This window comes from Chelonia mydas, chromosome 19 (assembly GCF_015237465.2).
Source record: "Chelonia mydas isolate rCheMyd1 chromosome 19, rCheMyd1.pri.v2, whole genome shotgun sequence".
Classification (NCBI taxonomy): domain Eukaryota; kingdom Metazoa; phylum Chordata; order Testudines; family Cheloniidae; genus Chelonia; species Chelonia mydas.
The window spans coordinates 12215109-12236919 of record NC_051259.2 but is presented as its reverse complement, the minus strand read 5'-3'; the positions used below and the strand labels follow the sequence as shown (position 1 = coordinate 12236919).

Genomic DNA, 21811 nt, shown 5'->3' with positions numbered 1-21811 from the left:
TTTAGAGTCAGTGAGATATTGGATGGACATGACTTACTGGCAGCATTCCTTGGGGCGGGGCGGGGGGGGGGAAGAGGAATTAATCTGTTTAGAGGACTCCAGCACGGACCAACGGCAAAGATCCTGGGGCTCTGAGGACTCCAACACGGACCAGTGGCAGAGATCCTTGGGTATGAAAATGGCCGGTGATTGGTCATACAGCTGAGACTTGCCCCTGTTCAGAAGGGAGCTCCTCTCAACTCGCTGCTTTGACACATCCCCTACTATGCTGCCAGTGGCCCTCCGGGGGCCATTCATCCACAGAGGAGTTCAGGTGGGTGAGTTATATACAAAACAAAGAGACATTTATTGTTATCAGGTAAAGTGCAACCATCATTTAGTTTTACACTCTGAAGCCAAGCAGCCAAGAGGAAGAACAGCCACCAACCCAGAAGAACTGCACGAAAGAGGTGGGGGCTGGGGAGTTTACAGTATGGCTGTTTGACAGATAGCAACACAATAACGGTACAAAGACCACTTACAGTTTGAATCCCAACACAAACAACAGGAGGCCAAAGCTCCAGGAGCAGCTGTGATGGGAGCGATGCTGCTGCAGCTGTTCAGGGATGGGGAAAAAGGGGTGATGCTTTATACCCCGGGCATTTCAGTGGCCAAGTCAGAGATGATGCTTTGAAGCCTATAAGCGAAGGGCGGCATTAACTAACTGCCTGGAATGTTATTTGAAAGGAAGCTCTGTTCTGAAATACCGCTATGGATGGCAGCATAGGCACAGTCCCAGCCTCTGCAGTTGGCTGGACCTTAGTTCTGCAGCAAGGCCACTTGATTCTGCATCATTCTGGTAGAAATTCTGTCCCAGCTTCAGATGAATTAAAGAATGGAGACAAAGGGCACTTAGAAATGGTGGGATCAGCCCATTAGCTGGATGTTTCTGCTAAAATGAGCAGGCATTAAATAGTAATGTTGATATTTGGACCATCATTAGTCTTCAGAGTTAACATCCCACTGAGTTCACACCTCTCAAACCTATTGCTGCAGGCTGGTTGCACACTCTGGTAGATACTCCTGCACTGGTTATACTTGGGCTACAATTGTAAGATTTTTGTTTGCAATTGTGAGGACTAGCAAAAATTTTCTCTACTGGAAGCTGAGATTATGAAGCATAGTTCTGCGGCAAGGGATGCATCCCATGACTGACACACAGGGCCCCAGTCAGAGTTTTTCTTGTTGTTGTCTCAATAACTTCAGGTCAAATCTGCTCAGTTTAGTTAAAGATTGTTTTTTTTTCCTTCCAGCACCTCAAACTCTCCCTGGGATCTGACCTGAGCTGGGTTCTTCCTGTTCACACACCACCAGGAATAAAGACTCTACAACTGAAACTTAGTGACAGCCCACCACAGCCCCATCATCTACAGAGATGCCTCATACTGGGTTTGGATTTTCCAAAGAAAGCCACACAGCAATGTTAGGTCTCTTGCAATGGAACCTGCTGGCCAACTCATCGTTTCCCTTGTAACTCTCTCTCTCCCGTTCTCAGTAGACCCCAGGGCACATGCAGGGTCATATGGCTTTTGAAAAATGGCTAATGTCAGAGACGCGCAGTGGATGCACAGGGCTCTCGAGCTGCTGACTGCTCTGAGACATAGGGTATCAAACAGGGGCACTGAGCAGGGAAAGAGAATTTGTCAAACAGCACCAAGACATGGCAGGTGTCAATAAGTCAAGAGTAACTGACAACCACAGCACTAACTCATCACTGGGCCAGGACTACTTTCATTTACAGGGATGCATTGCAAAAAGATAGATGCCTATGCACCAGGGCCCTAGTGTGTTGTTTAATGGGAAACAGGCCTAGCACACTGATGCACATTCAGACTTCTTGGACCTCTCCTTTGCCTGCTGCCCTGGATTTGCTGCCAGGTACCGGCACCGCAGGGGCTTTAAGGAATTGCTCACCCACTGCACTTTCAGCTAGAAATGGGCCTGGACCACAAGGCTTAGATCCCGATCCAAACTGCCTCAAAGTCTGGGGAATTTGGATCAGGATTTCAGTCCAGGCCCATCTCTGTTTCCAGGCTCGCCTCTTTCTGCCTCAGCATCCTCAAAAGGAACCAGCTCTGCAGGGACTTGAGAGCACTCAACGCATTGGCTTGACCAGGGAGAGGAGGGGCTACTGCCTCTGTATCTTGACATGGTCACCAGTCATCCTTCTGCGGTAGGTAGCCAGGAAGATATCGTTGTCTCTGGGGCAGTCATGGTGGCAGGAGCACGTCTTGATGAACATTATCTTACGCTGGAAGAAGTCCCCCTCCGGGCACCTGAACTCCACCTCTGCAGTGGTGGTGGTGTGGGGTGTGCAGCAGCGGCCGTCTGTGCAGCTACCGCAGAACTTGGGCCAGTAAGAGCGGGCGCTGGTGCAGCCCGAGAACTCAAAGCGGATTCCCCGGCGGGACTTTGGGGTCCGCACACACTTCTTTCCTTTCTGGGGAGAGAGCAGCAGGAAGGAGAAGGTTAACACAGCAGGACGGGATCGCACTATGGAAAAAGGCACCTGTGGGGGTGCGGGGGGTAGAAAAACCCTCAGAGGAAATACAAGTGGTTTCATTTGGGTTGAAATTCACTGTTTGTGGAAACATTTTTTTGTTTCAGTGTCGCCGGCTCTATTGGGGAAAAATAAAGCAATGAAACGTAGCGGTGGGGAAACCGTTTTAAAAAGCGAGAAGTGGGATTTTTCCCACCAAAATGAGGGGGGGAAATTTTTTAACATATTTCCAACATTTAAAAAAATTGGAGGAAAAATGGGGATTTTCAAAGAGCTCAGAACACTTTGGTGAATCGCTTTGATTGAACCCAAACACCAGTTTTCACTGGATATAGATCTAGATATAGATAGATAGGTATAAAGTGTTTGACCAGCTCTAGCTACATGACCTGATTCTGCCAGGAGCCAGCGCTCAGTTCCCACTGATATCAATGGAAGTGGACGATGCTCAGCACCTTTCTGGATTGGGCCCTGTATGAGATGCAGTATTCGGGGGAACTGATGTTCCAAACGTCCTCTAGGCTTTTAGGGCTGGAGGGGTGAGGCTACGTCTAGTAATGTGGTTGATGATCCTGCAGAGTGAGCATCCCCGGCCCAGGCCCTCTGGATCAATAGAAGTGGCACCTGCCTATGCCAGGGCTGAACTGGGCCTTTGAATGTTAGCCAGGATGGGTGTGCCATGACCAGCAACTTGGGGAATGAGCTGGTGGCCTCCTGAGCATGTACTCATAGTTTCATAGATTGTTAAGGCCAGAAGGGACAATTAGGCCATCTAGTCTGACCTGGATCAAACTGATGGGTGTCCCAGGCACACAGAACTGCGGTGCTACCCATGCCCAAGGCCTCTGCGATGGCAGGGAATTGACCGCTGTGTAGTCAGCCTCATCCTGCTTTGTCCTACCCACTCCAGCCCTGCTCCTGCCCCGTCTAGTCGCTCAGACGCTGGTGGCCCCTGCTCCCAGCTTCCACCAGCAGACAGTACCTTGATGATCTTCTCCCTGGGGAAGTCACAGGGCCGGACCATGCAGAGCCGGCTCTCCTTCTCCAGGCGGCACTGGGGGTTGTCATTGGTGACGCGGGTGGAGATGCCCATCCCACAGCTCTTGGAGCAGGCACTCCATTCGGTGGTCTGGACTACGCAGTTCTCCTGGAGGTCGTTCAGCTCAGGCCTGGGCGCTGGGTTCTCCCTGTAAACTGACCCAGGTCAAGAGGGACACAAGAGAGCGTTCAGGGACGTGGCACAAGGCACATGGCCAGATGCAAAGCAAGTGAATATCTGCGGCCTTGCTCTGCTGGGCAGCTCACAAGCTGGTGCTGCCTTGCTCTCCAGCGATGGGACAGGAGGTGCAGTAAATGAGGCCCTGCCAGAGCTGTTTGCCCTTTCACTAGGAGGGTGAGCAGGATCTGGTCTCCTTTCCCCGCTTCTGTCAGCTCCAGTGAGTGTAAACCTAGATCTGATTTGGTAACTGGATGATGTCTGAACCTTTCCCCCCTTTCTGGTGGTCATAAAAGGCACCATTCGGATGCCCTGTAGCCACAAAACAGGAGCAGCAGAGTCAGCAGCAGCACCTGCCTCTTCCACAAGACTTTGCCAACGGTCCTAGCTCCGGCCAGAGAAGATTAGTTGTTACTCAAAGTAGACCGGCCAGATCCAATGTGGCTAGTTCAGTTCTGCCCCCTCAATCTTCCTCCCCAGGCCCTGCTGATACAGTAGCTTCTTTCCCCTCTGTTACTACAGGAACTCACATGGAACCAGCTCCTGGTGCAGAACTGGTCACCCATCCCTTTGCCACTCATCACCACTCCACAGTCCTGATCGAGGGGAGGGAACTCACCTTTCTACTGGCTAATCACTGGTTTCTAGAGAAAGCCCCAGATCTGAATATCCCAAACTATGGGCAAGTTTGGCACTAACTTCAGGGCTTTGGGCCGCTATCTATTTTCCAGCTAATAGCTCTTCCCTGAGAGTGCAATCGGCTGCACCCTCATCTGTCTGTCACTCACCTGCCAATCACTAAAACCTCCAACCACACACCCTTAGTTGTCACCGACCACCCCACAATGGAACCCGTACAGGGTATCAAACAACTACTATCCATACTCTGTGGGGACTCCGTCCTGAAAGAAATCTTTCCAGAACCCCCTCTTCTGACCCTCAAAACAACCCCCAACCTCACCGAGCTCCCAACAGACCAGGACCCACCAACTCAAAGCGGCACCAGACCCTGTCAAAACAACAGATGCAAAACCTGCAGATGTATCTCCACGGCTACCATGATCAACACCCCCCCACAACACACCTTTCGAGATCCATGGCTCCCACACATGCCTATTACAACATGTGGGGTACCTCAGCCAGTGCACTACATGCCCCAATAACAACTGTGTGGGTGAAACCAGACAATCACTGAGCTCTCAAATCATAGAATCATAGAATATCAGGGTTGGAAGGGACCTCAGGAGGTCATCTAGTCCAACCCCCTGCTCAAAGCAGGACCAATCCCCAACTAAAGCATCCCAGCCAGGGCTTTGTCAAGCCTGACCTTAAAAACCTCTAAGGAAGGAGATTCCACCACCTCCCTAGGTAACGCTTTCCAGTGCTTCACCACCCTCCTAGTGAAAAAGTTTTTCCCAATATCCAACCTAAATCTCCCCCACTGCAACTTGAGACCATTACTCCTTGTTCTGTGATCCGCTACCTCTGAGAACAGTCTAGATCCATCCTCTTTGGAACCCCCTTTCAGGTAGTTGAAAGCAGCTATCAAATCCCCCCTCATTCTCCTCTTCCGCAGACTAAACATCCCCAGTTCCCTCAGCCTCTCCTCATAAGTCATGTGTTCCAGTCCCCTAATCATTTTTGTTGCCCTCCGCTGGACTCTTTCCAATTTTTCCACATCCTTCTTGTAGTGTGGGGCCCAAAACTGGACACAGTACTCCACATGAGGCCTCACCAATGTCGAATAGAGGGGAACGATCACGTCCCTCGATCTGCTGGCAATGCCCCTACTTATACATCCCAAAATGCCATTGGCCTTCTTGGCCACAAGGGTACACTGTTGACTCATATCCAGCTTCTCCTCCACTGTAACCCCTAGGTCCTTTTCTGCAGAACCGCTACCGAGCCATTCGGTCCCTAGTCTGTAGCGGTGCCTGGGATTCTTCCGTCCTAAGTGCAGGACTCTGCACTTGTCCTTGTTGAACCTCATCAGATTTCTTTTGGCCCAATCCTCTAATAACCTCACACAGGAAAAGAATAAAAAATAAAAACACCCTAAGACCGGTGGGCGAACACTTCTCACAAAGCAATCACTCCGTAACTGACCCCTCAGTCCTTGTCTGCAAAGGAAACCTGCACAACGCCTTCAAAAGACGAGCCTGGGGCCTTAAATTCATAACTTTGAAAATATTGGGTTTGTTTAGTCTGGAGCACAGAAGACTGAGAGGGGACATGGTCACAGTTTTCAAGTACATAAACGGTTGTTAGAAGGAAGAGGGAGAAAAATTGTTCTTCTTAACCTCTGAGGATAGGACCAGAAGCAATGGGCTAAAATTGCAGCAAGGGAGGTAACTTCCTAACTGTCAGGTTAGACACTGAATAAATTAAGCACTGGAATTAATTGCCTAGGGAGGTTGTGGAATCTCTGTCACTGGAGATTTTTAAGAGCAGATTAGACAAACACCTGTCATGCACATTACCCCACATAACCCTTTCACCAATGTGTTGCTTCTGGCTTCTCCCCAGCGGGGAGGGGGGTCTTGGGGCTTCAGCCCCACCAGGTACACCTGCCGGGGCTTGGGACCTCAGCAGGAGCAAGGTTTCAGCATCAAGCCCTGGCATGCACCTCCCACAGGGCTGAAGCCCTGAGACCCCCCCTCCCAGCAGGCACCTCCTTCAGGGCTGAAGCCCTCGGCAAGCGCAACCCGGCTCTCGAACGTCTGAAGATATGCAGCTCAGAGGGTCAGTAAGTTTGGCCACACCTGGCTTATTACAACCAGCTGTAACCTACTTTACCCCCCTTGCTGTCCTATGACTGCAGAGGCACCCTGCCTTGAACGGTCCCTTGAAAACTCCTGTGAGGCTGGGAGTTCCTTTCCCAGACTTCCTGAGGAAGAGCTCTGTGTGGCTCAAAAGCTGGTCGCCCTCACCAACAGAAGCTGGTCCAGTAAAAGATATTCCCACCCCCACCTTGTCGCTCTGCTCACCTGCCAGGGCTGTTTCCTGGCTGCCCCCTTGACAGATCCACTCCTCACAGCACTGGGTTGGGAGTTTGACCCAGCGGGGGTTCGGGCAGTCCAGAGAGGGGAGCCGCAGGTCGTCGGAGCACAGGGGGATGCAGCCGATGGCGCCGTCCATGCAGATGCATTGCAGCTTGCAGGTGGGCTGGAAGCTCTCACCGTTGTGATAGATCTTTCCCAGCAGGTCACAGGTCGCCCCCTCATGGGCTGTAGGGAGAGATGATGGGGGACAAGGGGGGAGAGTTGATGGAATGATTCAGCAGAAATGATCCAGGTGCTGAGGGCCAGGCCTCTTCCTCTAGGGGACTGCATGGTAACCAGAAATCAAAGCATGTGAACATCAGCTTCCTTGGGCTGAGATCTATGACTCCTGGGGGTGTAACTTGATCTTCCCACAGGCATCTGGGGTCCCAAGCCTCCAGTTTAGAGTCTTTTCCTTGAGTGCCTGTCCCAGGGGAGCCTGAGTTCACCAGGGACCAGGCTGCGCCCCTCCCCTCAGGGTAAGCAAGCCCTTCTAATTGAATTGGCATGGCTGGACAAGGGCAGTTTCACCTGCAGCGAACTGAGCCCCCATCCAAAAATGAGGAGGGTGGGGTGTGACCTCTCTGTTCACAAACCCATCGAGCAAGCCAGTAATGCACAGGGGTCATTTCCGGTGCAGCTCTACTCAAACCCCCACGTCTGAGACAGGCTGGTAAAATCCTGGTAAAAAGGCTGGTGTGGGGGATGGACTAGGGGACCTTGAGGTCTGGTCCAATCCTCTGTTGCTACAGTCCAGTAAATGCTTTGGATGGACAGTGCTGCAGAAGCACGAGGTGCTGACTGTCGTTTTAGGTTACAGCAGGGGGCACTAGCACCCTGCAGGACTGACCACAGCATCGAGATCTACCGGACTGGGTGAGTGCCCAGGCAAGAATAAACTGGAGGCTCCAGGAATCATGAGAAGCAGTGAAGAAGCTGGCTGACAGCTCCTGTGTGCAGAGCTAGTCTGAGGCCTTATAAATCCCCGGAGGAAGAGCTATTGCCTGGAGCTCTCTGTGGCAGAGAGCGGGTCCCCTCACGTAGTACGGCAGTATTTGAGTAGGGATGGGCTCAAGGCCAGATCTCAAACACCCCGAAGTTCTGGGTAGTTTGGATCCAGTACCTTGGTTTTGCTCCATCGCTTTGGGCCAGGTTGTGAACCCCATTGACAAGACTATTCATGTGAGTTACACCCCTGGGGTACACAGGGCCTAGCACTCTGGGGTCCTGCTCCATGACTGGGGCTGCTCGGTGCTACCGTAATGCAAACAAATAACTGCTCGGCAGCGTGACCAAGTGGTTCACAATCCAGCTCACAGTGATCGTATCAAACTCTTTGCTGCGAGGGCAGCTCTGGCTGATCCTCACTAACCTGCTTCTTTCAGAGATGGATCTGGGAAAAGGACAATTCTAACCTGGTTTCAGAGTAGCAGCCATGTTAGTCTGTATCCACAAAAAGAACAGGGATACTTGTAAAAAGAAAAGGAGGACTTGTGTCACCTTAGAGACTAACAAATTTATTTGAGCATAAGCTTTCGTGAGCTACAGCTCACTTCATCGGATGCATAGAATGGAACATATAGTAAGACATATATATATATATACACACACATACAGATAAGTTGGAAGTTACCATACAAACTGTGAGAGGCTAATTAGTTAAGATGAGCTATTATCAGCAGAAGAAAAAAAACTTTTGTAGTGATAATCAAGATGGCCCATTTAGATAGTTGACAAGAAGGTGTGAGGATACTTAACGTGGGGTAATAGATTCAATATGTGTAATGACCCAGCCACTCCCAGTCTCTATTCAAACCCAAGTTAATGGTATCTGGTTTGAATATTAATTCAAGCTCAGCAGTTTCTCCTTGGAGTCTGTTTTTGAAGCTTTTCTGTTGCAAAATTGCCACCCTTAAATCTTTTACTGAGAGGCCACAGAGGTTGAAGTGTTCTCCTACCGGTTTTTGAATGTTATGATTCCTGATGTCAGATTTGTGTCATAGAATCATAGAATCATAGAATATCAGGGTTGGAAGGGACCCCAGAAGGTCATCTAGTCCAACCCCCTGCTCGAAGCAGGACCAATTCCCAGTTAAATCATCCCAGCCAGGGCTTTGTCAAGCCTGACCTTAAAAACCTCTAAGGAAGGAGATTCTACCACCTCCCTAGGTAACGCATTCCAGTGTTTCACCACCCTCTTAGTGAAAAAGTTTTTCCTAATATCCAATCTAAACCTCCCCCATTGCAACTTGAAATGTCCATTGATTCCATTGTGTCCATTGATTCTTTTGCATAGAGACTGTCCAGTTTGGCCAATGTACATGGCAGAGGGGCATTGCTGGCACATGATGGCATATATCACATTGGTAAATGTGCAGGTGAACGAGCCCCTGATGGCGTGGCTAATGTGATTCGGTCCTATGATGGTGTCACCTGAATAAATATGTGGACAGAGTTGGCATCGGGCTTTGTTGCAAGGATAGGTTCCTGGGTTAGTGTTTTTGTTGTGTGGTGTGTGGTTGCTGGTGTGTATTTGCTTCAGGTTCGGGGGCTGTCTGTAAGCGAGGACTGGTCTGTCTCCCAAGATCTGTGAGAGTGAGGGATCGTTTTTCAGGATAGGTTGTAAATCTTTGATGATGCACTGGAGAGGTTTTAGTTGGGGGCTGAAGGTGATGGCTAGTGGCGTTCTGTTATTTTCTTTGGTGGGCCTATCCTGTAGTAGGTGACTTCTGGGTACTCTTCTGGCTCTGTCAATCTGTTTCTTCACTTCAGCAGGTGGGTACTGTAGTTGTAAGAACGCTTGATAGAGATCTTGTAGGTGTTTGTCTCTGTCTGAGGGATTGGAACAAATGCGGTTGTATCGTAGAGCTTGGCTATAGACAATGGATCGTGTGGTATGTCCTGGATGGAAGCTGGAGGCATGTAGGTAAGTATAGCGGTCAGTAGGTTTCCGGTATAGGGTGGTGTTTATGTGACCATCACTTATTAGCACAGTAGTGTCCAGGAAATGGACCGCTTGTGTGGATTGGTCGAGGCTGAGGTTGATGGTGGGACGGAAATTAACTTGACTTCTACATAGAATGCTTCCGTCGACGTGCACGGGCTGAAATGGTGGAAAAGCAGCATCACTTGCCCCATAACCTCAGCCGTGCGGAATGCAATGCCATCCACAGCCTCAGGAACAACTCTGACATCATAATCAAAAAGGCTGACAAAGGAGGTGCTGTCATCATCATGAATAAGTTGGAATATGAACAAGAGACTGATAGGCAGCTCTCTAACTCCACATTCTGCAGGCCATCATCCTCTGATCCCACTGAGGATTACCAAAAGAAACTACACCATCTGCTCAAGAAACTCCCTGAAAAAGCACAGGAACAGATCTGTGCAGACTCATGCCTAGAACCCCAACCAGGGGTATTCTATCTGCTTCCCAAGATCCATAAACCTGGAAATCCTGGGCGCCCCATCATCTCAGGCATCGGCACCCTGACAGCAGGATTGTCTGGCTATGTAGACTCCCTCCTCAGGCCCTACGCTACCAGCACTCCCAGCTATCTTCAAGAAACCACTGACTTCCTGAGGAAACTACAATCCATCGGTGATCTTCCTGAAAACACCATCCTGGCCACTATGGATGTAGAAGCCCTCTACACCAACATTCCACACAAAGATGGACTACAAGCCGTCAGGAACAGTATCCCCGATAATGTCATGGCTAACCTGGTGGCTGAACTTTGTGACTTTGTCCTCACCCATAACTATTTCACATTTGGGGACAATGTATACCTTCAAATCAGCAGCACTGCTATGGGTACCCGCATGGCCCCCACAGTATGCCAACATTTTTATGACTGACTTAGAACAACGCTTCCTCAGCTCTCGTCCCCTAATGCCCCTACTCTACTTGCACTACATTGATGACATCTTCATCATCTGGACCCATGGAAAAGAAGCCCTTGAGGAATTCCACCAGGATTTCAACAATTTCCATCCCACCATCAACCTCAGCCTGGACCAGTCCACACAAGCGGTCCCTGATTTTCCTGAAAGAACCTGTGTGACTGGAGACTTGGCAGGATTGTGACGTCAGATATCATGCAAGTGAAACCCAATCCAATCAAAATCTCACTTTCCCTCCTAACTATTTAAAGCTGCTGGTTTTCTATTTGTTGATGTCTATTCAACTCAAAGGTTTGGAAGACACTTGGGAGAAATGTGCTCTTTTTAAAAGATTGACCATACCAACCCTTCAACGGAGGGCTGAGAAATCTTCCAGTCCATGGCAGAGACTTCCAAGAAGTTCTCCAGCAAAGCCAAGGAACATTAGACTTAATGTTCCAGATATTTCTAAGCTAAGGAGAACTAGTAGACCCAGCCCCTAATTTAAAGAAAAAATCATCCTTATAAATCATAAATCTGCAAAAAAAGGCACAAACCACTGTCGTAGCCACAAGCCCAGCCTCCCTCATATGTGCTGCACAATGATACAATACAGCTTTACCACTGAACCAGGTAAGGGGACCAATTCCCTCGGTGAGAACGAACAGTAGCACCAAACAAGCAGCCTGTCTTTGCAGCATTAATCGAAAGGCATCCTGAAACCCTTCTTGCCTTGGCTACCCAGTGCGAGCACTACAGCAGTTTATCTTCGTGCAATGTTTCCCGGGGTCCATCTTTCCAGAAGTTACACACGCTGCAGCCCTGGGTGTCAATTTCCAGCCTCATGTTTGTACGGTTGATTTTAACACTAACCCAGCACAGAGCATTCAAGCCCTGCAGTACACAGCATTCTGAGAAGATGTATGAATCACAGTCCGTCTTGTCATGTGTTCCTGATGGGCTCGTTCACGTAAGGGGGGTACTTCCTACTCAGATGAGAGTGTCGCCTCTTTCTTGAATTCCTTTCTCTGCTGTGGAGCACGTAGTTCTGGTTGATGTGCGGTCAGACACATGGATCCCTGCCACTTGCTGGGTCTAGGGAACCTGTGGTCTAGTGAACCTGTGGTCATCCTTGCCTGTGGACCAGGGCTTTCCTCCCTTTATATGAGATGTAGGCACAAACTGTGTGTGGCGATTGCACATTTAAAGCCTGTAATATTCTGTGGCAGAGTACAGAAGTCTTGGAACCTGGAAGCCGGTGTTCGGAGATGGACATACCGATGTGCAATCGCCACACACTTAAAGATCCATACACTACACAAATAAGCCTCCTGACCATGAAATGTTCCCACCTCTGGATTTCCTGGGGACTCCCGTCTATGTATCTGTATTTTCAGCTTTAAGCTCGTTGGGGAAGGAATTCCCTCTAGTTGTGATTTATGCACAAAGTGTTGTGCACACGGTTAATAATCCTTATCCTCTTTGACTTCCCCCTCTCCTTTTCCCCTCATGCCCAGGCGGGTACCAAATTGTGATGGTTCTCCTTCTAATATTCTTAGAATCTCCTTTTTCCTTCCCCTGTCCCCACTGCCAAAACCGTAGTTCTCCCTCATCTGGATTCCTGTAAACTTCTCTTCTCCAGCCTCTCACACTCTCCCCTCTTCTCTCTATCCAATACAGTAACTCCTCACTTAACATTGTAGTTATGTTCCTGAAAAATGCAACTTTAAGTGAAACGATGTTAAACTAATCCAATTTTCCCATAAGATTTAATGTAAATGTGGGGGGTTAGGTTCCAAGGAAATTTTGGGGCGGCAGACAAAAGGCATTATTTACTGTACAGTACTGTACTGTACTGTGGTTGGGAAGCGCCCCTGGCTTACCCCACACAGGCACAGCCCGCTGCAGGCAAGGACGCTAGGAAGCACCTTCGCAGCAGCAATGGCAGCTTCCCCCCAGAAAAACAGGCGCCGACTTTGCCGGGGGATGCTCCAGGCCCGCCACTTCCCGTCCCTGCTCCACTCCAGGCCCACCTCTTCCCACCCCCACTCCACCTCATCTCCAGAGCACGCCATGTCCCCGCTCCTCCCCCCACTCCCGGAAAGTCCTAAGCGCTGGGGAGGGAGGGGGAGGAGGCGGAGAAGAGGAACTTGTGCAGTGCTCCCTCGTAAAGTCGCTGCTCTTCCACAGAATCGTACAAGCCGTGGACAGAGCAGGCAGCCAGACGACGTTACAAGGGAGCATTGCACAACTTTAACTGAGCATGTCCCTTAATGGAGCAGCGACATAACTTTGAAACAACGATAAGCAGGAGGATGTTAAGTGAGGAGTTACTGTCCCCAGTAGCTGAAGTCATCTTCCACCTCCACCACTCCATCTCCCACCCCTTCCTCAAGTTTCTTCACTGTCTCCAGCTGCTAATGTGCTGAGATATCAATGTGATGGTTCTGACAGGAATAGTCAAAGCCACTAGGGTGCACATTTTTCTAACAGATGCTCACAGATTCTAGGCTGAAATCCTGGCCCCACTGAAGTCAATAGATTTTTGCCAGCTCATTTTAATTTCCCATTTTAAGGTCAGAAGGGACCATTGTGATCATCTTGTCTGGCCTGCATAACACAGGCCATAGAAGTCCACCCTGTGATATCTGCATCAGCCCATATCTTATGGCTGAGCGAGAGTACCGCTTTTAGAAAGACATCCCATTTTCAATTAAAGACTTCAAGTGACAGAGACTCCACCACATCTCTTGGTAATTTGTTCTAGTGGTTAATAACCCTCACTGTTAAACATTTACAATTTATTTCCAATCTGAATTTGTCTAGTTTTGACTTCCAGCCATTGGGTCTAGTTCTGCTTCTTCTCTGCTTATGTACGTGGTGTACCAGGCCAGTTGTTATGAGAACACTACAAACTCCAGAGACAGTTAGTGGTATCTTTCTATTACCAATAGTTAGATATATCAACTCACGTGAATTAAAACTGAGAAACATGTGCACTCACCTCTAAAGGCCCAACCAGAGATTTAACAAGTGGGGAGGAAAGAAAATTAAACAGATCAAAGAAAATAAGACTGATCAAAGAAGAGGACAACTGGCGTTTGCAAGTGAAACTTGCCATCTGAATCCTTGCAAGCAAGTGAAAAATTAGCACACAATAAAAACAGCAGCTGCAACAAGTAACCTGCAACTCTATTGACTCCAACTAATTCTGAAATACTGCGGCTGGAGCACTAATGGTAGCTAGAGTTAAGGTTGTGTGAGCATTTCTATTACAACCCCATTTTCAGTCGTTTAAAAGTTTCCAAAACTTTTACCTCTCAGGCAGTCTGTTGTAGCCGTGATAGTCCCAGGATATTAGAGAGACAAGGTGGGTGAGGTCATAGCAGCCACGGGGGAAAAACAGTGGGTGCTGAGCACCCACTGGCAGCCCCCGACAGCTCCCCCTCACCCCACCCCCAGCGCTTCCTGCCCGACAGCAGGCCCATGGATCAGTGCCTCCCGCTCCCTCCCCGCGCCTCCCACCTGCTGCAAACAGTTGTTTTGCGGTGTGCAGGAGGCTGGGAGAGAATAGGGAGGAGTGAGGACACAGCGCACTTGGGAGAGGGGGCGGAACTGGGCGGGAAGAGGCAGGGTAGGGGTGGGGCCTTGGGGAAAGGGGTGTAGTGGGGGCGGGGCCTGGGGCAGAGCTGGGGGTCGAGCACCCCCGGCACTTTGGAAAATTGGCGCCTGTGGGTAAGGTAATATCTTTTATTGGACCATCTTCTGTTGGTGAGAGAGACAAGCTTTCAAGCTGACTCAAAGTGTGTTTAAAGTGAGAAATGAAAGGTTTCCCAAGCCTGAAGAAGAGCTCTGTATAAGCTTGAAAGTTTGCCTCTCTCACCAACAGACGTTGGCCCAATAAAAAATATTCCCTCACTCACCTTATACCCCTCAAGCAGAAATTTTCCAGCCCTGGTGTCTGTCCAAGGGCAAATTTTTTGGAAAGTTTGAGCCAAAAATGATGCCACTAGTTTTTGGGGAGGAAAACAAAGAAAAGTGGGAGGGAGACAATATATTTCCTCCACTATGAAAAAAAAGTCTTGATTTTTTGTTTTTTATACAGTCCTACTGGCACAATAGCTCTGGCTAAAACGCTGATATTGGGCAGGGATGTAATAGCCTTCGCTGAGAGACGCTCCAGGAGGGGTCTGGTGAAAACAGGTTTGCATTTGCAGTTATCAGGATGTGTAGAGGCCAGTTGGTGCATACACACTCTTTTGTAAATGATATTCTTAGCTATTTCTATTAATGTTTTGAACACAGGAAGGCTTGGAAATAAGGTGTAAATTTATAACGGTGAGAGTAATTAACCATGGGAACAAATTTACCCAGGGTCCTGGTGGACTCTCTGTCACTGACAATCTTTAAAATCGAGATGGGATGTTTTTCCAAAAGCTCTGCTCTAGGAATTACTGCGGGGGGGTGGGGGGGTGGGGGCTGTGCTATGCAGGTTAGATTGGATGACACAATGGTCCCTTCCGGCCTTGGAATCTATGAACACGTGTGTACAATGGATTTAAAATGCTACCATTAATGTGATAGGGTAGAGAATTCTGCTCTGATTACAAAAGTAACAATACGTTACAATAATGGTCCAAAATAGCCTCAAGCATTGGGGGCATCCTGGCCTCTCCTGTTCTCTGCCCGTGGCTCACAATGGATTAGTTGCCTGAGGACTGAAATGTTTTGGTCTAACTAGTGTCTGGTCTGTGACATAGGAGGTCAGAGAAGACTATCAGATGGTTCCTCCTGGCCATGCACTTGTCTGGTCCAATATTGTGAACCTCCTAAGGGAGGTTCTTATGTCCCTCTGGCTCTCCCATGGTCTGTGGGGCCTCAGGACAGGGCAGCTTCACGCTGGAGGGATACACAGCTGCTCACCTAAGCAGATCCCGACGTCTCTGTGGATTTTGGAGAAGTCGCAGTAGAGTCCCTTGTGGTGATCGCAGGGTGTCTGAAGGGAACACAGCTCACCCAGCTGCTGGGCACACACCTTACAGCATCCGCAGGCATCCCACACGTGGCTGGTGCCAACAGGGCACAGCAGCGGCTCAGAGGGGCACTGGCATGGGTACGAGCACGGCTGTGGCTCTGCCTAGAGGACAGACAAGCCATGAAAATAAGACCCTTCTTCTCACAAACCAGCAAGGTGGAGAGATTAAAAGTGAATCAATCTGCTGCCCCAGCTCCAGCAGGATAAACCCACCTTTCTCTCCCCCTCCCCAGCCTGGGTGCCATGAAGGACCTTCCATGCAGCTCCAGTTGAGCAATCCTCTTACCCTAAAATCAAGTGGAGTCCAGGAAAGAGGAATCCCCCTAGGAGGCAGGGTCAGCTTTAAACACTAACAGGGCGAGCAAATGCTTGGAGTTCCCCACTCTGTGGAATCGGTCCCCTTCCCTTTGACTGTATCAACAACAACACACCTGGCTCTGTCATCAGTACGTGCCAAAGCACTCCACAGAGGAGGTCACCATCATTATTCCCATTTTACAGATTGGGAAACTGAGGCACAGAGTGGGGAATGGATTGGCCCAAAGTCACCCAGCAGCACAGCCAAGAATAGAACCCAGGTTTTCCAAATCCCAGGGCAGTGCTATATTCAAAAGGCCACATTACCTCTCCAAGTAGGCCCTGAGAGGTGAGCCCCACCTTTCTGGGGACTTTAATGTAACCTCCTTCCTTGGGACCTTACAAAAGTAATGCCATCCCTCTCAAAGGACTTCAGGTTGCCCTTCCCTCCTTTCAAAACCCCACACTTCAGTATTTCTGCTGTTTGATTTCACATGGTGAACAAGGTTGGGCTGGGTCTGAAGGATGGGAATGCTCTCGGAAAACCCAGGAGGCTGCAAGTGACGGTGGTGGTACAGTAGGTGGTAGCCTTCCCCCAGAGCCAGTGCGGAACCAGCCCCCCAGCTGCTGTACACAGCATGGTTTGGATGAGATGTGAAACCAAGGTCATTAAAGGTGCTAAATTTGCAGTCATTAAAGATCCCCCTTTTAATTAAAAAAAAAAAAAACTGTGTTAATCCCACTTGGGTAACTACATTTTGCCTACCAACATTCCCACTAGGTAGTTTCAACAGGGATATGGAGTAGTTCTTCACTTCCCATGTCTACTTGCTGTGTCATGCCTCTGTGCATCGCTAGCCATCTGCTATGTTCCACCCCAGAGGTGGCTGCAATTGCAGTGAGAAAATGATTTTTGTGTATTATTTGCATGCGTCAGTCTAAGCTTACTACATGTTTTGACACGTTTCAGAGTAGCAGCCGATGAAGTGAGCTGTAGCTCACGAAAGCTTATGCTCAAATAAATTGGTTAGTCTCCAAGGTGCCACAAGTACTCCTTTTCTTTTTACATGTTTTGAGATAGCAATGTAAAGTAACAAAGCAACCAAGTTCATACACATCTGCTCTTGTATCATACCCAGCCCTTGTTGGTAAAGCAGCTTCCTTGCATGGTTTGTTTTGTGACCAATAACAGTAGTAAAACTTTTCCAGCTGCTTTGGCTGTTGTTCCCAAACACTGTCCTAACTGAAGCTCACATGGGGCTAGGAGGTGCCAGCTGCTTTATACTCTTGCAACAATCAGCACAGTATAGTATAGGACAGGGATTTGTCTGAATCGTAACCCACAAGACCTCACCAAGTCTTACCCCATTCAAGAGGAATTAATCTAATTCTCTCTGAAAACTCCTAGTGCAAAATCTTCTTGTAATAAAGCCTCTAACACCACCTTACTGCCTGTAACACACCCATTCTCAAATCGCGGTCAAGAGCTGGCAGGATCCTCCCTGTTTCCAGCTGTGAAGCTGCATTACAAGAAGCTGACGGTATTTCAGTGCTTTCCTCTATTTTTCAGTTGCTGTAGTTGCCAAAGGGGCAAGATATTCGATCAAGACTAGGTGGAGAGGTGAGTACAGGGGAGGATCATGAATAGGGGTGATGTGCGTCTGCCACAATATCTATATTAAGATGTGGTCCGTGCACTGAAAAAGTTGGCAGCAGCCGGCATTCTCCAACACTGTGGTGGCAGCAGCCTATTTAAAAAAACACTCTCAAAATGTCTGTCTGATTTTTTTTAAATTGTCTGTCTGTCATTTTTTAAATGACAACAATCTGAGATGAAACCCAACGGAATTTGAATCATTCCCTGACCTTGCAACTGTCAGTGCTGATTGCCTCCTTTCCCAACTTCACACAGAGAAACTGAACTGCTCTGTTTTACTTTTTGTTTATAGGCAGGTTAACTTTCCATTCTCGGGTTGCAGAGAAAGGATGGTCTGGTGGCTACAGCAGCACAGACCCAGATAAGCTAAGTTCTCTTCCTAGCTCTGCCACAGAACTGCTGTGTGACTTCACACCACTCATGTCACCTCACTTTGGTTCACAGTACACCTGGCCCCAGTGTGTATTCAGACTCCAATCTGCTCTGGTTTTGCGTCTTTTAACTCCTGCTAGCAGGGCAAGCCCAAAACATTTTCGCATCTGAGGTGGGGAGCTCAAATGAGGCCCCCATGCCCCCTCACTTGGGCCAAAACTTTGAAACTCTGGGTCCTAGTGCCCCCCCCCCCCCACCCACTGTCTGGCACCTGAGGCAGACGCTTCAGTTCGCCTCATGGTAAGGCCACCCCTGCCTGCTAGCTTTACAGAGTCTACAGAGCAGCAAGTCAGCTGGAGTCTTTTCTGGCTCATCCACTATCACCAGTGAGCAGAGACAAGGACCATGTAAGGTAGGGAACAGCTGGTATAGACTGGGCAGGGTTGAAGTGGCTACCTGGAGTCGCCTCGCAAGCACCTTCCATTAGTTATTCCACTTTCATGAAATATTAAAAGACGACGAGCATGAATTATTCTGCAACATGCCTGAAGACAATTCCTCATTCCTGCCCATATTCTTTCTGCTAGAATTTGCCTCGATACAAAGAAGATGAACCCAGGGTCTGAAGTTCAGCTCCAGATCCAAACTTCCCCAAAGAACTGAGCAGGGGCTTTGCAACAGACCTGTGCATAATACAAAGTCCCTTTCTAGCAGGTTGTGCTGCAGAGGTGGGTGGAAAAGGAACCCAGGATCAGGCAATGTACATTTCATCTTCCTCCCACCCACAAAAGTCGCTGGCCCTAAAGTTCCATGCTGTTGGAGTTTTCAATGGAAGAGGCCCCACTTCCCTTTAAAGGCCTGATCCTGCTTCTGTTGAAGTCAGTGGCAAACGTCTACAGACTTCAGTGGAAACAGAATTGAGCCAATATTATCGATCAGAGCTACTGGAATTGAAAAAGAAAAAGAAGCCAAAAAAGATGACTCCCCTGCGCTGGTTTTGCTGGCAGCTCTTGCATGCACCACAAACATCATTTGCAAAGCTGCCACTCCCAGGAGCCCTGAGCGCTGACTGAGCTGCAGTTGTGGGCAAAAAGCTGACTAGCAGAATCACATCTCCAAGCTGCATATATATTCCCCATCAGTGGCTCCCAGGTCCCATCTCCTCAGCTTACAAGTCAAAACAAGATTTTCCTAACTGCCAGCACTGCAGGCTGAACCTAGGTACCTGGAAGAAGAGAGACGAGTAATGTTCTTTCTGCTTCACATAACTCTTAGCACTGGTGAAGAATCTGGGGTGGGGTGGGAGAAACCAACTCACATCTCCGCAGCTGCTGGCTCTGCAGCATGGACAGCAGGGAAATCTTGGGACAGATCAGTGAACCAAGCGGCTCTAACACCAGGGAAAGGGCAAACGCAGGCAATGACAAAGGGTTCTTTATTTTAAAGAACCCTGCTTTTTGGCTCATGATCCCATTCAAAGAGGTGGGAAAGGGTACTGTAAGGCTCAATTAAATGTTTACAAAGCACCCAGGGTGCCTGGGACGAAAGGTGCAAGACAGGTATGGTTAATGCTCTTTGTATGGTCGGACAATGACAAGGATAAAGGGGGCAAAGTGTGATCATTCCAATAGTCCTAACACTGGATTAGTTTGGATAACACTGCTTTACCCTCCATTACAGGATTTCAAGGCACTGATAAGCAACACCCTTGTGTGCTAAGTAAGAATCGCTATCCCCTTTTCATAGATAGGGAAACTGAGGCAGAGAGAGGCAGTGACATGCCCAAGGTCACAAAAGTCAGTGGCAGAGCTGAGAACAGAGCCAAAGAATCCTGAATCTGAGCACTCCGCTCTAACCACTAGACAACACTCCTCCTCAAGACCTAGGAGCAGACCTAGGAGCTCCTGCTCCTCTGTTCTAATCAGATCCTTGCTCCCCTCCTAGAGCTAAGAAGAGAAAAGGAGTCCAAAGTCCCATTTTCAAAGCACTCAGCAGATGCTTGAGAACATGATCTCATTTGGATAAATCAAATTTGTGACCAAAGTTTGACTGTAAAGTGTTTCAGAAACTATGTTTTTATTAATTATTATTATTATATATTATGTGTGTTGCTGTAACACCCAGGAACCTGGGTCACAGACCAGGACCTCATTGCGCAAGGCGCTGTACAACCACAGAAGAAAAAGACAGTCCCTGCCCCAAAAAGTTTGCTAATTTCCCCTCAGCACAGAAACTGCCCAGCCCCTGATAACATTATATTATAAGCATCTCCGTACAGAGATCAGCATTCTTTCTGTTTGGAAATCATGGGGCACATTTTTGGTGCTACCAGCAAGAATCAATACACAGAGTTCGTCTACCTAAAGCATTTTGCATACATCAGTGCGATAAGCCACAAAAATCTATTTAGATCCATAGCAGCTGGCAGCATGGACCTCGTCTCCTTACTGGTCTGCAAGGTGATTAATACAGTTCGGGCCCTATAATAACAAATCATCATCATCATTAATAATGCCCCTGTTGCTGTCATTTGGATTGTGGTCACATCCAAAGGCCCCATCAGAATCAGACCCCCACAGGTACTGCACAAAACGCAGCGAGACACAGTCCCTGCCCCCACACAGAGCTTCCAATCCAATTTCTCCTTTAGATTTCAAGCTCACGGTTTCCAGAAGCAAACAGCTGCATTTCAATATCAGCTGTTTTTCTTAGCAGGAAGGGGGGCACATGGCTGAGATATCAGGGTTTTCCTCCTAGAAGTGCCACACATTAGGCAGGTAATGCTGCGGTTAAGTTGCTTGACCTCTCTGTGCCTTGGGTTTCCCTCCTGTAAATTGGGGATAGCAGGAGAGCACAGGGGAGCTTCATCCACACGTTTATGAAGTGCTTTGAGATCCTTGGGCAGAGGGCACTACACAGGTCACTGTATGTCTGCAGCATGCCGTTCTGAGTGTTATTTATCGACGCAGTGCTTTGGGATGCCAAGTTAACAGCTAACTCCTCCTAGGCGCTGTCAGAGGCAGGTGACAGCTGTAACAGTTAGGCTTGCTGAAAGCATTCTGCCCGCATCAAAAAAAGAAGCTGCAAAGCTCCTCCAGTAAATAAAACAACTGCAGTACGGTACATACCCAGCCAGGCGCAAGGAGGAGAAGGAACAGAGACCAGGTTATTATCCCAAAGCTGTCACACATCCTGAGCGAGAGGGGTGGGGTTTCAGACTGACAGCTTGCTGGCTTTCTGCTCTGTTTGGAGAATGCTGCACACGGGCTCTTCTTTAAATAGCCTCCTGACGGGGTGTGCCCTGCACTTGAGTGACAAGCTGGAGAGCGGCCCAAACTGGGTGAACCAAAAAGTGTCCGAATTCCAGAGAACATTAGCAGATTCCTGTGCGCCTGGTGGTCACGGGGCTGCTGGTTGAGTCTGGGACTCAGCTGCATTCCACTCGGGGAAATCAAATCTTGGGAAAAATACCTTTGTGTTCGGATTTTATTATTACCCCCTCTTTAATTCTAAAAGTATGAAGCCTGAAACAGCTTCCTCCACTCCCCCTCTCCACCTTCCTTTTGGCCACAAGAGCTGTACTCTTAAATAAGTGAAGCTTTGTTAGGCTAATCTTTTCCCCTTGCAAGAGGAAGGGACAGAAAGTTTAGCCTTGTTAGAAGCCATTCAGTACCATACGTGATAGTGCATCCACAAGGCCTGCAGACACACCCGGCCCAGGGGAGTCAAAGCTACAAGACAACAAGCCCTGAACCTAGTGCTTACTGGCTAG

The 21811-nt window shown here is 48.7% G+C and overlaps 1 protein-coding gene across 1 annotated transcript; it reads right to left on the bottom strand.

Moving 5' to 3' along the window:
- Positions 1–318: 318 nt before the first annotated feature.
- Positions 319–21719, bottom strand: LOC102937739 (CCN family member 2). The gene is made up of 5 exons (XM_027827217.3): positions 21168–21719; positions 15602–15815; positions 6743–6982; positions 3522–3733; positions 319–2479 (listed from the first exon to the last, which is right to left on the bottom strand). Exons 1-5 carry the CDS (start codon positions 21474–21476, stop codon positions 2168–2170), a joined length of 1287 nt encoding a protein of 428 aa, XP_027683018.2. The 5' UTR covers positions 21477–21719; the 3' UTR covers positions 319–2167.
- Between the last annotated feature and the right edge of the window lie 92 nt (positions 21720–21811).